At 34.9% G+C, this 14,835-nt stretch overlaps 1 protein-coding gene across 1 annotated transcript; it reads right to left on the bottom strand.

The window, feature by feature from the left end:
* Positions 1-391: 391 nt before the first annotated feature.
* pik3ap1 (phosphoinositide-3-kinase adaptor protein 1) lies at positions 392-13,645 on the bottom strand. The gene is made up of 17 exons (XM_053503060.1): positions 13,449-13,645; positions 12,170-12,595; positions 11,641-11,876; positions 11,205-11,346; positions 10,572-10,714; positions 10,191-10,317; positions 9,865-10,061; positions 9,405-9,573; positions 9,115-9,192; positions 8,341-8,625; positions 8,078-8,122; positions 7,759-7,955; positions 7,552-7,627; positions 6,380-6,547; positions 5,169-5,239; positions 4,859-4,962; positions 392-1,754 (listed from the first exon to the last, which is right to left on the bottom strand). Exons 2-17 carry the CDS (start codon positions 12,573-12,575, stop codon positions 1,640-1,642), a joined length of 2,559 nt encoding a protein of 852 aa, XP_053359035.1. The 5' UTR covers positions 12,576-12,595; positions 13,449-13,645; the 3' UTR covers positions 392-1,639.
* Between the last annotated feature and the right edge of the window lie 1,190 nt (positions 13,646-14,835).

Genomic DNA, 14,835 nt, shown 5'->3' with positions numbered 1-14,835 from the left:
GCCATAAGAAAAACAAATAGTTTCCACTTAATTAATGATGTTTATGAAAAAAAATAATGGCATAAGGGTTAGACTTTGCAGCAATTCAATTAGGATATGTGATCTGACCCAATCCTACAGTGATGGGGACATCAGGATAAGAAGAGAAGCATAAAAAGCAATGCACCCATAATGTCGAATGCCCACTGTACAAGTCTGTGGAGACACTGTTATGATCTGGGATTGCTTCATTTAGTCAGGTCAAGGCACATAGTCAGGATATAAAAGTGAATTTTTTTTCTTTTTTTTATGAGCTTAATCTCACACTGGAACTATGAAGATAATATAATCCTTTATATTAGTAAACTAATTCTAAGGAAATAAAAACAACAAACAAAGCCACGTGTAATATTTCACTGCTTTTATTTTTTTGTGTAGGTTTCTACTGCCAACATACCATAACTGAGTCTTTTGCTATATTTCTTGATGTAAAAATAAAGAGAACAGTATTTGAGAATGCTTCTCCATGTAAAATCTTTCCAGAGTCTCTTGATTTCTGTCTTGTGGATGTCTTCAGCCAACCCCCCAGACCTTTACTGGGGTTTAAGTTAGGTCATGGGAAGTCCATGAAAATGTTCGAGATCATTGTCCTCCTAGAAGATCCAACTATGACACGTTTTATAACTTTTTGGCAGAGGCAGACAGATTTTCACTGCAAATCTCATTCCACCCCTAAAGAGCCTTTGTGTCTCTGGGGGAAATCCTTAAAATGTTTGTTGTAGATCTCTACAACACGGGGTTCCTGGTCTAGGACCATTAGCCATTCAAAGAACATGTGAGGAGCTTTGTAAAATAGCATAGAGTTGTTTGTACATATTTAATACCTTGGAAAAACAATGTGTACTATCTCTCCTTTATACTGTTCATATTTTTCTTTAATAAAAGAAAAGCTTTAAGTTTAAAACTGTGTTCAGTGAATTAGAAAGAAGTTCTAGCACAGACTAGCAGGTGAACAATAACCTTAAATCTGCTTTCATTTGTTACAATCATCAGTGTCATTTTCAGTTCATGCTCAGTTCCCTGTCCAGTTAACATGTCGTAGAGACAGAAAAACTTCTGTAAGAAGTGAAAGGTTAATACAGGACCGTTATTTAAAAAAACAAAACCAGTAAGTTTTTATGATGTGAGAAATGTGCTGATGTGACTAGATTAAAGAATTAGATACTGTTTATAAAACTGTAAATAACTCAAAAGTTCTAAAATCCTAAAGCTCCTAGTTTACTAAACTAAAGCTACTAGGTTATAATTTAAACAAAGCAGAAACAATAATCAATGTTAAGACCAAATGAGTAATTACTATCAATTTAGTAATAATAGTGATTGAGGTAATTACAGTTATTTTACACTGGTCGGATTTTTTTTATAAATTGTGCTATCCAAGAACAATAACAAAAGTCAAAAGGAACACCAAGACCTTTCTGAGCACCACAAACCCAGGTCCTTGATTGCAGCAGTCCTGTAAGCTGTCAATTAAAACCACGGCCACCAGATGGCAGGCTTTATCCTTCTTCATTATGAAATTATGTCTTTCCCACGTTTGAGTTCCAAAAGTTGGGTGAAAGTGAGCCTTTAGTAAGCATGAGTCACATGTAAGAAGTGATCACCATGGTCGTCGTGTCATAGGAGGTGGAGGGATGGGTCTGTGAGGGGGCACATGGCTGGATCGACGAGCTGGACTTGATACATAACGCTCATTTAGCATGCTCTCTTGAAACCTGTAGATAAAGTGGTATAAATTTAGTCATTTATCAGATACTTGTATGCAAAGCAACTTGCTCAATGCGCCCAGCCTCGAAGGCTTGGAAGTAAAAAGAGGTATCTGACCTCTTAACCCTTTTGGAAAAGCATTTTGCACTGAGGCATCACAACTGTTCATGGTGAATTAATCTTTAAAAGAAAATGTTGAACTTAAAAGATAATGCTTTCAATATTTCTAATAGATGTACATTGTACACTAGTAGAAGAGGATGCTAAACTTTTCTCAACTGTATGATATCTTCGAATTGTATCTTATCTTAGCAAATAAATATACCTTGGTCTAAAAAAAAGTAGGATAATTTAATTCAGCAATAAATACAACAAACCATTTTTGCCACATATTAGGCAAAAAATTCTAAAATCTTTTTCACTCAGTAAAAACAAAACAAAATAGTATTACAGATGATTATTAATCTTAATTATTAAAAATTATGTTAAGCTAAAAACTAAAACCAACGTGACAGTTTCTGATATAAATTATACTGTAACTTCATTATATACTATAAAAGGTATGATTTATGTTTAAAGTGGAGAAGATAATGGCCAGTATTTCTCTGTACACAATCAAAAGCTCAGAGAATAAACCACCTAAGATACCATAAACCATAATACAATTTTGATAGTTGGAGTGTGAGTTTAAAATAAATTTTAATGCTATAATATTTAAGAAAAGTTTAAAATCACCCAGGTTTAATAGTTCAGTAGTTTCTTAATAAGGAGCAAGTACATCTGTGCACAATCATCATCTTTGTGTTTAATATCAATTAATAAAATGTGGATGTGTATTGTTATTTCTTTTATATTGCTGATGTACCCTCAACATAATTTTACATACACAGCAAAAGTCCTCAATGTTAACCTTTAGTGCACTGAATTAACACCATATAGTGTTAATATACGTCCACTTGGACTCATATGGTCTTGAAAGCATTAAGCCAACACTGGGGATTTTATTGTACTTTTTAGTGTACTATATTAAATCCATTACTTACTCACTCACTCATCGTCTATACCGCTTTATCCTCTATTCAGGGTCGCGGGGGGCCTGGAGCCCATCCCAGGAGGCTTAGGGCGCGAGGCGGGGTACACCCTGGACAGGGTGCCAATCCATCGCAGGGCACACACATACAATCACTCACACACATATTCACACACTATGGGCAATTTGAAAATGCCAATTAAAAAATAAATAAATAAATAAATAAAAACTCTTCCCAGTTGTGTTGGACTAATGGCACTTGTTAACCCAGTGTAAGTATGTATCCAATGATGTAAACTTCAAAGCACTTTTTGTAAGTCGCTCTGGATAAGATCGTCTGCCAAATGCCTAAATGTAAATGTAAATGCAATAGGCCTAATCTGCATGTCTTTGGACTGTGGGAGGAAACCGAAGTCCCGGAGGAAACCCACCAAGCACTGGGAGAACATGCAAACAGCGATAGTGCTAATCACTACACCACCGTGCTGCCCTAAATCCATTACTTTCAAACCTTATTTGACGTATATGTTTTACGTCATGTTTTATATGTCTATATTATACATTATAAGTGCTTTCGTCTTTTTTAAAGATACTTTTTTTTCGTCTTTTTTTATTGATACTTTTAAAATTAAGATGAAAAAGCAGTTTCTCAGTTCAGGCATTTTAAATATAGAACTGACTTCCTGTATGTTATCATCAGATTCCCACTCTTACCACTATTAGCAGTTATGGCCTCACTATAGTTCCTGTCAGTTCTAAAGTAATGTTTTTCTGGCCTTATTTTTTAATCCAAATTCTACTTCTGACACAGAACGGTTATTAATACCATCTGTATTAAAACTGTATTTAAAAAAAATTTTAACTAATTTTTTTCTTTCTTCTTTTTCTCTTTCTTTTTCATATTATGACCTCACTATTGAATGTTTATTACAGTATGACTACAGTAAGTTCATTTTAAAGCTCAACATCTTGTTCCTATTACCAATCAAACATAAAGAAGATCTTTACACAAACAACAGGAAGTATAGAATATACAACATTAGAATTAGTTTATCATTGATAGCAGTGTGGAAAAGATTTCAGTGTACAGTTTCGTATAGCTAGGTTTGTGGGTGGAAGAGCGTCAGATGCTAATTATGGTTTGCCACACATAGAAACATTTTAACCTTCTCTTCACTACACAGTGCTTCCTGTCACATCTGTCAAGCGCACAGTGTATACAACCTTTATCGTTAAATTACAGTAAAACAGATCATTGGTGGTTAAAATAACATTCTAACAGCGAACGGTAAATACAGTAATATTTATTCACCATTTCTGTCTTATCATCGCTGTCTAGTCTTCGTGTTTACACATTCAGGTCCGCATTGAGGAACTTGTTTTTGCATGGGTTTCTTTCTGTAACTTCCTGACTGCATATTGCAGCCCAGGTGGTTTATAAAATAAAATAAAAAAGAAATGCTACATGTATTTGAACCTATGAAAAACTGTTACTTTTGTAAATTTCCCCTCACTGATTTGAGTCAAATTGTTCATAATCTGTCTTTGGGTGGAGTTTTTAAGAAAATATTATGTAGAAAACTGAGTCTATTAAATGAATCATACCAACAGGCATGACTACTAGCCTTTTTAGATATGACTTATTACAACATAAGGAAGCCCTAAAGATCATTTAAGGCCAGCAATTTTAATATAAGGCTTGAAATTTATTTGAAAGTCTTAAAGTGACCATGAAGGGGAATAAGACATCGCCAATACATCTCTAGTTTAAATGATCCTGAAGACATCATGCAGTCTGTTCCGTGCCCATTGGGATCTTTATCCCTCATATTCTATAAATCCATCCATATAGCAATTTTCTTCCACAGGTTTATGCAGGGTACACCCTGGATGGGATGCCAACACATTTCAGGGAGCAAACACACACACACTCGCACACCCAATCACACACTACGGGCAATTTGAAAAATGGCATTTAACCTAGACTCCATGTCTTTGGACTGTTGGAGGAAACCAGAGTAACTCATATTCAACAATGTTATAAATTCATGAATGAAACACAGAGATGAAAAAATTGCATACCGGTCGGGCAGACGAGGCGGGATTCTTGGAGGAGGAAGTGTGGGTGGAGTTTCAGCTGCAGGCCGGGGTGGACGGGGTGGAGGAGGACCACTGTCCTGAGATTCCTACATCCAGAAAGATAAACTTATAGGATGCCTGACTTAATGGTCACATGACATGAAAGAAGTTCATTCTACAAATTCTGGATTTGTTCATTATGTACTATATATTATGTACTATATTTGTTATGTTTTATTTAATTTGGTCTTAGAAACATTCTAATACATTAGAATACTAATATTCTAAAACATGACAGAGAGACTGTGTTCACCTCAAGCTCGCATTCTGCTCCACTGCTGTTACTGACGGTACTTAACGTGCTCAGTCTGTTGCTGCCACTGCCTGTTTAGATCACAGATAACCATGAAAATGTGTAAAGCAAACACCATATTATATTTCTATAGCTATTCGGTATTGGTGCTAATAATTTTTTTTAAGTTATAAATATAATACAAAAAATGTGTGTGCTAAAGAAGCTATACTTCTGAAGTTTATGCAACGTGGAAGTGACCGATCTTGCTTCCCTAAAAATTCAAGTTGCTATCTTCAGCCATTTTGGAGAGATTATTTTTTTATGTGCGCTTTTTTCATACAGCATTATACTGTCTCGCTTCAAACAATAATAATTTCAAATGCAAATGATTCATATTTCTTTATGAGTATCAACACTAAAATTGGTGTAAGCTTCTAGAAGCATATGACCTATAAAAATTGAATGAAAGCATTCAAAATTCATTTAAAATTAAGGATTTTCTCTGTAGTGTCCGTAACCATGTCAAATTCAGGTTGCAATATCTTACCAGTTTAGCATTTTAGAATAATATACATTTTCAGGTTTATGTCTTTTCATGCCAAATCTTAATTAGGCAAGTTTCATCTGACTGACAAATAAGATCATTAAAAGATTTAAATGTAGTTATAGACACTACATAAAAGGGCATGAAATAGTTTATTAGCAAATGTGTATTTTTTTATATAAAAAAATCCTAAAAATATAAATGGGTATGCATGTTTACAAAAAACAAAAAATGGCATTAGCATTATGAAAAATTATGTTATGTGATGCTATGTGAAATTAACAATTTTTGGAACAAGTTCTCAAAAAAGTCATGCTAGCTATAACTTAGACTGGGAAAAATAAAGTCTGTAAAACAATATTATACTATGTATGATATGCTATTTCTTTTTTCCTATGATAGAAGACAATTGTAGAACTATTGCTGAGCAGAAAATATTGAGAGAGTAAATTCAGATAGTGTTAAGTACAAGTTTGTGTATTAATTATGTGTAGAATACTGTATATCCAAAACAGCATTTCCTGTGTTATTACACACCTATTTTCTACACAGGGGTCATGCTGACCACAGCACAACATTTTAAAGGATGTAAGTGTACCTTTTAGCAGCATATACCAGTAGTGAGATTAGAAAGAATAAAGTATACAAAATGTATGAATAAAAAATGTGATGTGGTGTTACTAACTAGATGTACTGGATGCACTTCCTGTATGCCAGGTTCCCCTCTGAGGTGTTCTGTTTAAAGGGGGAGGTTGGGAGACGGATCTAGGAGCTGGTTCATACACCGAACACTCAACGTTCATATGAGCTCCCCAGCGCAGGTTCCTCTGCATTGGAGCAGTTATATCTAGATCTGATTAAAAGAGAAACAGGAAGCAAACAAAGTGACACAGCAGATAAAGATGGGTGAATATTGTGTAAAAAGTTTGAGCGCTAACAAAACTGAAGATAAAAACAGTTGAAAATTGTCAAATAGTTCAACAGTTCAAAAGTAAAGTTAAAGTGTGGCCACCTGCGATTCTGGATAGGAGCATCTGTCTAATGCTTACATTTATTAATGATGTAATATGTTTCTTAAATTATTCTGCCCAATGTGATTGATGATTTTTATCCAATGTGTGTGTGTGTGTGTGTGTGTGTGTGCATGCACGCGTGCTTGAGTGTGTATGTGTGTGGTTGTGGTTGTGTGTGCCTAGTGTGTGTGTGTGTGTGTGTGTGTGTGTGTGTGTGTGTGTGTCTCTCTGTCTTTTCTCATCTACTTTCACTTTTACTCTTTAAGGGTGTTGTTGTTTTTTATGTCTACTTCAAAGAAAAGTCAAAAAATATATATTGTATGTCTTGATCGATAAAGTGTTCAATAAAAAATAAATTGGAAAAAAATTGTTATAGAAAAGCAGGTACACAGCATGGTCATGGGAAGGTGGGCATATAAAAGGGTCCTAATAAAGAAGGCATGTAGAAGGGTCACACAGAAAATGACATAGGGTTAGAAAGGTCCTAACAAGAAATTTGACATTTACTGAATAAACAATCCTAATAAAGAGGCACTTAGAAGGGATCAAGTGAAGCATTAATTAAGAAGAAAGAAGAAATAGAAAGGTTCCTTGTGAATCGTACATGAAGACGACATCCTGTCATGTAGGAAAACAGAAAGCTGATAGAGAACAAAAAAAATAAGGCACCTAATAAAGTATACAAAAGTTTCATAGTAAACTCAGTATGAGGAAGTATCCTAGTGAAGTGAGCTTAAAGAAGGGAACTAAGGAAGCTGCCAAATAAAGTCCACTGCAAATAATAAATAAACAACCACTTCCACTTGTTACTCCTTTAAAATTCTATGTGAAATAAAGATCATACCTAAAGCTTTTGCACTTCCTTTTCCTTTGTCTTTTTTTCGACGGATGATGCTTTCTCGTAATTTTTGTAAATTTTCCTATACATGTTTAAACACACACACAGACACACACACACAGAGACACACACAAACATGTACATTAGTTTACTTAGTTTAGAATGTGTAGCTCATGGTGTCTGTAGTGCACAGTGTTCTTATTATTTCAATACCTGCTGGAAGCGGACAGACTGCGATCGTTTCTCCTGGTCAAACTGCCAGGCCTTAAACTCCTGCACCGCCTCCTCCACGGTGAGCGCGCCCACCTTTACCCTCTCCTGCAGGGAAATAAGCTGCCTCTGACCCGGGGTCTTCATACCAGCATAGGGGTCGTGTGCAATGCTAAGTGTTCGATCAGGCACAGGCCTCACTAGTGTTAGCGAGAACATGGCGGATTACACTTTTATTCCACTTTACAACTGTTTTGTACAAAAGTTTTTTGAGAAAGTGGTTAAAATGTTAAAACGTGCTAAACAATTTTTAAACTAATACCTTGTGGAGTGGTTTCTGAATACAACGAGTTCTTGGAGGAGAAAACTGCAAAAACATGTAAAAACACACATCAAATATTAATATATATATTTTTTTTAATGGTTTGATGTTTATCAGATTTAAAGCACAGCGCACAGATCAGACACAATCTGTTAAATCAAATAGTTTCATATTTTGATGGAAAATTTTGCTTACACCAAAGACACCGAAAATAACATAAAATATAGAGCACACAGCATTTGTGGTACATTTTTGGGTGCTACCTGTTGAAATATAGGTCTTGCATTCCTCAGGCTCGGAGGTGGTACATGTTCGAGGTATTGGGGCTGGCGGACGATTCATAACTGCAGGCGAAATGCTTTCCTCGTTATCTATGGTGTCATAAATTTCATCTGGATAGCAGAGTTTATACGGGTCCTCATCGTCGTCCTCCTCATAGTTTTCCATGTTGTCTCCTGTGGTTTCCTCTTCCGTCTCACTGTATCTTCTCTCAGAGCATGCATCGTTTACGGCCTCTTCTTCCGACTCAAAACGCGTCTTTGCATTTGCTAAAAGAAAACATTACCATTTAAATTTAAATGTTTATTATATAAGACTAATCTTAGATAATGCATAAGTGCCAACATCCTGCACACATGATCAATACATTTTATAATGATAATAATCCAGTCAGTAGTAATATTACATTATTTACAACTGCAAATATGGTATAATACTAAAACTACTACTATAATAATTCATTCAAATATAATATAAAATGTGTGTTAAAATTTACTATCAGGTCCTGGGGAAGCCTTTTTCTTCATAGCAAGATATTCACATTGATATTTACAGTACAATATTCAACATGCACACCAATTATGCTTTATATATAGCTTTTAAGACTAAAAATGCTAATAAAAATATCATAACTTTCAAATTAAATATATTAAATAAAAATAAAATATAACACTGAGCAAGAAATTTTACTAGTAAAACATTTTAGATCATTCAGACCAGGACTAGTTAGTTAGTTAGTTATATGTATGTCCTTTCACCTTCAAAAAACTTTCTCAACACAGCTTCTTCTGATTGAGACTCGTTGAAAGAACTGTTCAAACTGCCCAAGTCCTCATCTAGCAAGAAAAGAATCACACAATGCATTTTATTCATGTATTTTGTAGTCACAGAAGCTTCGTCTGAAATGCTGCATTAATTTGTTATTGCAATAAACTGACAGATTACTAGCTCCTTAGTTCCTATAATGTACTGTATCTGAGCATAGTGTATTTTATCAATTCTTATGACGCCTAATGTTACACATTACACACAGCTCTTATAAACTTACACAACTCCATGTCAGGATTGAGTTGCATCATGGACTCGTATATGTCTTCCTGCAGAGAAAACTTGGCAACAAAATTTTGTGACGCATTCGCCATCGGCTCATAAATGTCCTCATCTACTGGAGTTTCCATGGATTCTTCCATGTGAGACTTGACCAAGTCTATGGTTTCCTGCATGGTTTCACAATACCAAAAGCTTTAACACAACTCACACTGACATCAAAAATTTATTTGATTAAATAAAATAAATACAATATGTTTGCTTGATGAAAAGTGTGCTGCTGATTATGATAATGTGTCAGGGTAATACTTTATATGTTGCTAAAGGATATAGAGTACTTCAGAACAGTATAAGCGTAGAGGACAACCACATTTTATGAGTCATGTTAAAAACAGCTATGTTCCTCTATTAATGTAAAAAAAAAAATGCTTAAATGTGTACAAAGACTGCTGTGCACTTACAACATAGTCATCCATGAACTGTCTCAAATCGGGAAAACCATTTCTCTCGGCCAGTGTATTAGGATAATCCCCATGCTTATTTGCTATGCTGTAGGCCTGAAGGGCTCCGGGACATTGCAACAATGTGCTAGTCAACTTTTTTAAGCCATACTTTGCTGAGAAGTGAAGTAATGTTGGGAGTTCCATATCCCGTTGATCTAAATGTCCAAACAGAGCAGGTTTCGATGTTTAATCATTTGGTTTCTCTGTGAATATCTGATGGCTATTCCATTTGCAGAGGGGACATGGTAAATATGCAAATTAAACAAAAAAGAAGAGGGGCTTACTTGTATTCTCCTCTTCAAGCTGATTAATTCCAAATGATTTTAGTCCATTTGGAGGCATCTGTTTTTTAAGAGAATCTGTAAGCAATGTATCCAGTGCCTCTGATGCATTTGATGTAATACTGAACGCCTGGAAAACAAATCAATTCAACATTTATCTCATCAATAAGAGATTATTATACTGTATGCAAAAGTGAAAAAACTTTAAGAATTAGAAACAAACTGTATAGCTTGAAGTGTTTTACTGTATATAAAATTGTAATTTTGTATTACTGTAAATAAAATGTGTTTAGCTGTGCAGTTTCCCTTGGGATTATTAATAGGTTATTTTATCTCGTTTATCTTAACTGAGCAGATAAATACATTAGAGTGTAAAGTAATTACCTGACACATAAAATGTACAGGGTCCATTACTTTCTCAAGATAATTGCTTATTTCCTCCATTTCTGTGTAGTACGTAACAGTTGTTGAACATAAAATTGACCCATTACTATAAAGATGGAGAGTAACTTCACCAGTTGGCATATCTGGAAGGATCACAACTCTATAGCGTTAGAATAAAATCTACTGTATGCATTATGTTGCATAAACATTTAAGCACTACAGATATGCAAGATGTAATAATACCCACTTCTAATTTCCTAATGCACATATTATGGCCAAAATGTTGCATTTAATTCTGATGATTAACTTTAGCTTTTTCCCTAAGAAATTCTTTTAGATCTTATCGCTATGAAAGGATTTCATAGCTTCTTGCTACAACCGGATTTCATAGCGAGAATATATGAAATCCTTTCAATAAATCCCTTATATGATCTAAAAATACTGACAAAACCTCAGAAAAGAGTTAAGTAATGTACTATCTCATTTCACCCAGTTCCAGCTGCAGTTGCATGAGTTCAGTTTTCAAAGTGTAAGCACAGATAAGTACCAGAAATAATATGCAAATTATACAAAAAGTGAAAAGTTACAGAGGAACTAAAAAGAAGAAGTTCCACACTCAAATCTGAAACCCACCAGGTGACTGAACTGTAACAATATATTCGTTCACAGCAGTTCCTGACACGCGTTTTGTTGAACGTTCACAGTGAAATTCCACTTCAATACTGTCTTGAATGTCCAACTTGCTTACCAAAATGACATAAATATCCACTTGGGTCTAGAAATGTACAGAGGACATTTTCATGTCAATATTATATGAAACCAACAAATGGAGCGATCTTCACACAGAACATATTTTTATATACAGTAGGCGTATGTAACAAGCTTGAAAAAGTGCAAGTGCATATCACAGAATAAAAAAAAGAAGTGTGATCTCAGTGTTGCCGCTACTGTGTGCAGCACAGACAATCCTGAGGAGAAGTTGTTAGAAATAAATAACGTGCTGTTTTGACATTTAAGGATTAAAAGTTTGATTTTGTCAATGCCTTAAAAAACTGTCCCGAATACTTACCCCACAGAGTATTCTGTTAGGTTGGACAGTAAGGTATGCTTTGTGTTCTTCTGAATCAGACAGACTCCTAGGCTGAGTCAAGGTTCCATCTGAAACATCCACATCTTCCTCTGGTAAGTAGAACTGATCAGGAGGGAGCTGTTGAAGTTCCTCTGGATCAGGCAGATCCATACTTCCTATTGGTGATGGGAATCTATCATCTGTCGTCACTTCATCCTCAAGATGGGCAATGTTTTCTTTGAGGAAACAGATTCTCAGATTATAAAGTCTTTCAAAACCTAATAAATTTAAGAGTATTGTTTTTTTCTGACTAACGATGGCAAAATCAGCTTGACTAAAATCTGTACAACCTTGAGGACAAATACTACCCACTTGGAAAAAAGATTCCTCAAGAGTTCTTAGAATAGTTGGATGGTTATTAGTTCTAGCTACCATACATTCTTTTTCTGAGGGGACAAAACCAAAAAAAAAAAAAAAAAAACTTAAGAATGCTAGATTTTTTTTCTTAATTAAGAAAAATAATACATACCTTCCTCAATAACATCACACACTGTGGAGACATACAGGCCTGGCTCATCCTCTGAATCAAGCTTTCTCCAAGTATTCCAGTGTTCAAAACAGTCCATTAAGACATCGCTTTCAGTGATGCCACACAAAAATGCGACGATTTTACTCGGGGGATAAAGAAACTTCTTCAAGGCGTTCCGCACCCCTGGCTTACTTTGAATATCTACAAATGATACTGAGAGCAACAGCAAGATGCACTGGCTGGCACTAAAAATTAAATAGTCTTCATCTTGCAATGAATGTTCATCATCCATGAGATAGAAAGAAATAGAATCCTGGGGGAAATACTGTGATGATTCCAGGATGAGCTTTAGGTATGAGGCCCAGTCTTGGGCCTCGCTAGTGTGCACAATTAACACTGAGCACATGACGGAGCATCCAGGATTTGCTGCAGAAGAAATTGTAGAAGATATGAGTACATCTGCCAACTTGTAAAAGCATATTCTGTTTATTTCCAGATATCTTCAGCTACTTGGACAGATAACACCCACAGATGCCACATCCCTAAATAACATACTACAATAAGACTCATTCTGTACTATAAACCCAGAAGCTAGATTGTTGATATGAAACTCAAAAACTGGACCTTTATTTGAAGCATGAACAGAGGCATTGTTCTTGTTTAAACTTGGGTAAATGTCCTGTTGGCAGGGTACAAATCGATAGAGATCTAGGCAAACTATGAAGGTGACATCAATAGGCAAATTCCTAAATGTGCAATATTTACTCTGTCTAATGCACGGACCTTATGATTCTAGGGTTATTTTTGTGTACGTGTCCCTCCTCATCTATCTAGTATAAAACAATAAAAAAGAAAAAAAAAACATGACAAGGGAAATATAAAGCAGCTTCAAGAACGTTCACAGGTATGTTAAGAAAAATGTGTTGTGTGGGCTGTGGGGGTCTGATAAATACAACGAACAGAGACCAAAAGATGTTCAGACTATATATAAAAAAGCAAACCTTTATACACAGATTATAAGAGAAATTAAGAAAGAAAAAATACTAACTTTTGAACAGATATATTTTTATTATTAACTTTTTTACATCTTAACATATGCTATTTACACTTTGCTGTTGTTATTCATTAGTATCAATGAAGAATTGTAAAAAATAACACACTAAATGTCTGGTTAGTATAAAATTAACAGTACTTTAACTTAATTTCACAGAAATGGGATGCATTTGACTATTAACAAATGAGTAAATGGTTAAGGATTTTAATGCTGGTTAATACTTACCTTATATCTCAGAGGTATCCAAGTCTTATAAAACCATCCGGTACTGCAACCGTACACTTTTATCCCCAACTTTTAAATCAAATGAAGGGTTGTTTTTTTAGAAAAAAAACTTTTCTGTGCTACAAATTCTTGTTCTCTAGAGTTACACATATTCAAAGAAACTCTTCATTTCCTGCTAGTGTGCAACAACGTCACTTCCTAAAACTCTGTTTGACAAAATGCATGAAATGTCTAGCTGAGAAAGCCAGAGATGATTTGTGTTAACCTAGGGGAGGAGAACTCTAACTTCTACTTCCCACACGCTATCACAAAGTTTGTGAAATACAACGACAACAGAAATGCAGCTTGATGTATTAAAAAAAATTAAGGTTTTGATTCTTAAATTAAATGAATGCTGAAATGTAATCTGATCCTCTTGTAACTCATAAATCATCCAATCCAAAGAAGTCATAAAGTTATAAACAAAAGCCTATCATACTAAACAGTGCCAAGTATTTATTAATAAAATATTTTAAACAATCAGAATTTTAATGACAAAGGTATGCCATCACTTATTTTTATTAAGTAAAGGACTTCTTTTATTTGAAAAAAAAAATACTTTTGTACTTACAGTAACCTGATAAGTGGGTATATTGCATCGGTCTACAAAACACTCTTACTTGGTTAATATTTTAGGGATGTCGTGCTTGCATAGCAGCATTTCAGTCCATTTGAGGTCAACTCTGTGTAGTAACAGAGTTTTAACAGTTGATTTTAGACAGAAAATGCCTACAGTGGTAATGATTCACTCCTAAGATACACGTCACTGCAATGTAGCATAAGCCAACCTAATTTAGGTTTAGCTCTGACACACATTGTGACTTCCTGATTAGACGTTTGGAGCATTATACAAGTCATTATACACCCTGCATCATGATGCAGATTAAGTGTAAAGATTGTTCTACTGGGATCCATTGTCTGTTTTAATCAAAAACTAGAGGGTATCAAACACTGCCCGCTCCTCATGCTGTTCCAATCTTACGCAGATATATTATTACCTTACAGTATGACATCATCAAAGATGATGATGACAACATTGTTTCGCTGTCTACTGTTACATTTGATGAATGTTACCCCCGTTTTATTAGCTATGAGTTCAGCCTTGCACACTCAATTGCACCTTGAACAATGCTGTCTACGGTAACAGTTGGTGAGGAACGCTTATGATATAAACGTTTATGATGATGCTGCCTACTGCCTACTTGTACAGACACTGCCAGTGCAAACAAACAAACAAACAAACTACCAGAGTTTTGGTAAAATAAACAGATGCTTCAAATTCCATCTAAAATTGTTAGTTTTGTTTAAGTTTGCAATATATAAAAAAAATCTAAATATTTTTCACAGC

Source organism: Clarias gariepinus, chromosome 8 (assembly GCF_024256425.1).
Source record: "Clarias gariepinus isolate MV-2021 ecotype Netherlands chromosome 8, CGAR_prim_01v2, whole genome shotgun sequence".
NCBI classification, from domain to species: domain Eukaryota; kingdom Metazoa; phylum Chordata; class Actinopteri; order Siluriformes; family Clariidae; genus Clarias; species Clarias gariepinus.
This window is presented reverse-complemented; position numbering and strand designations above follow the sequence as displayed.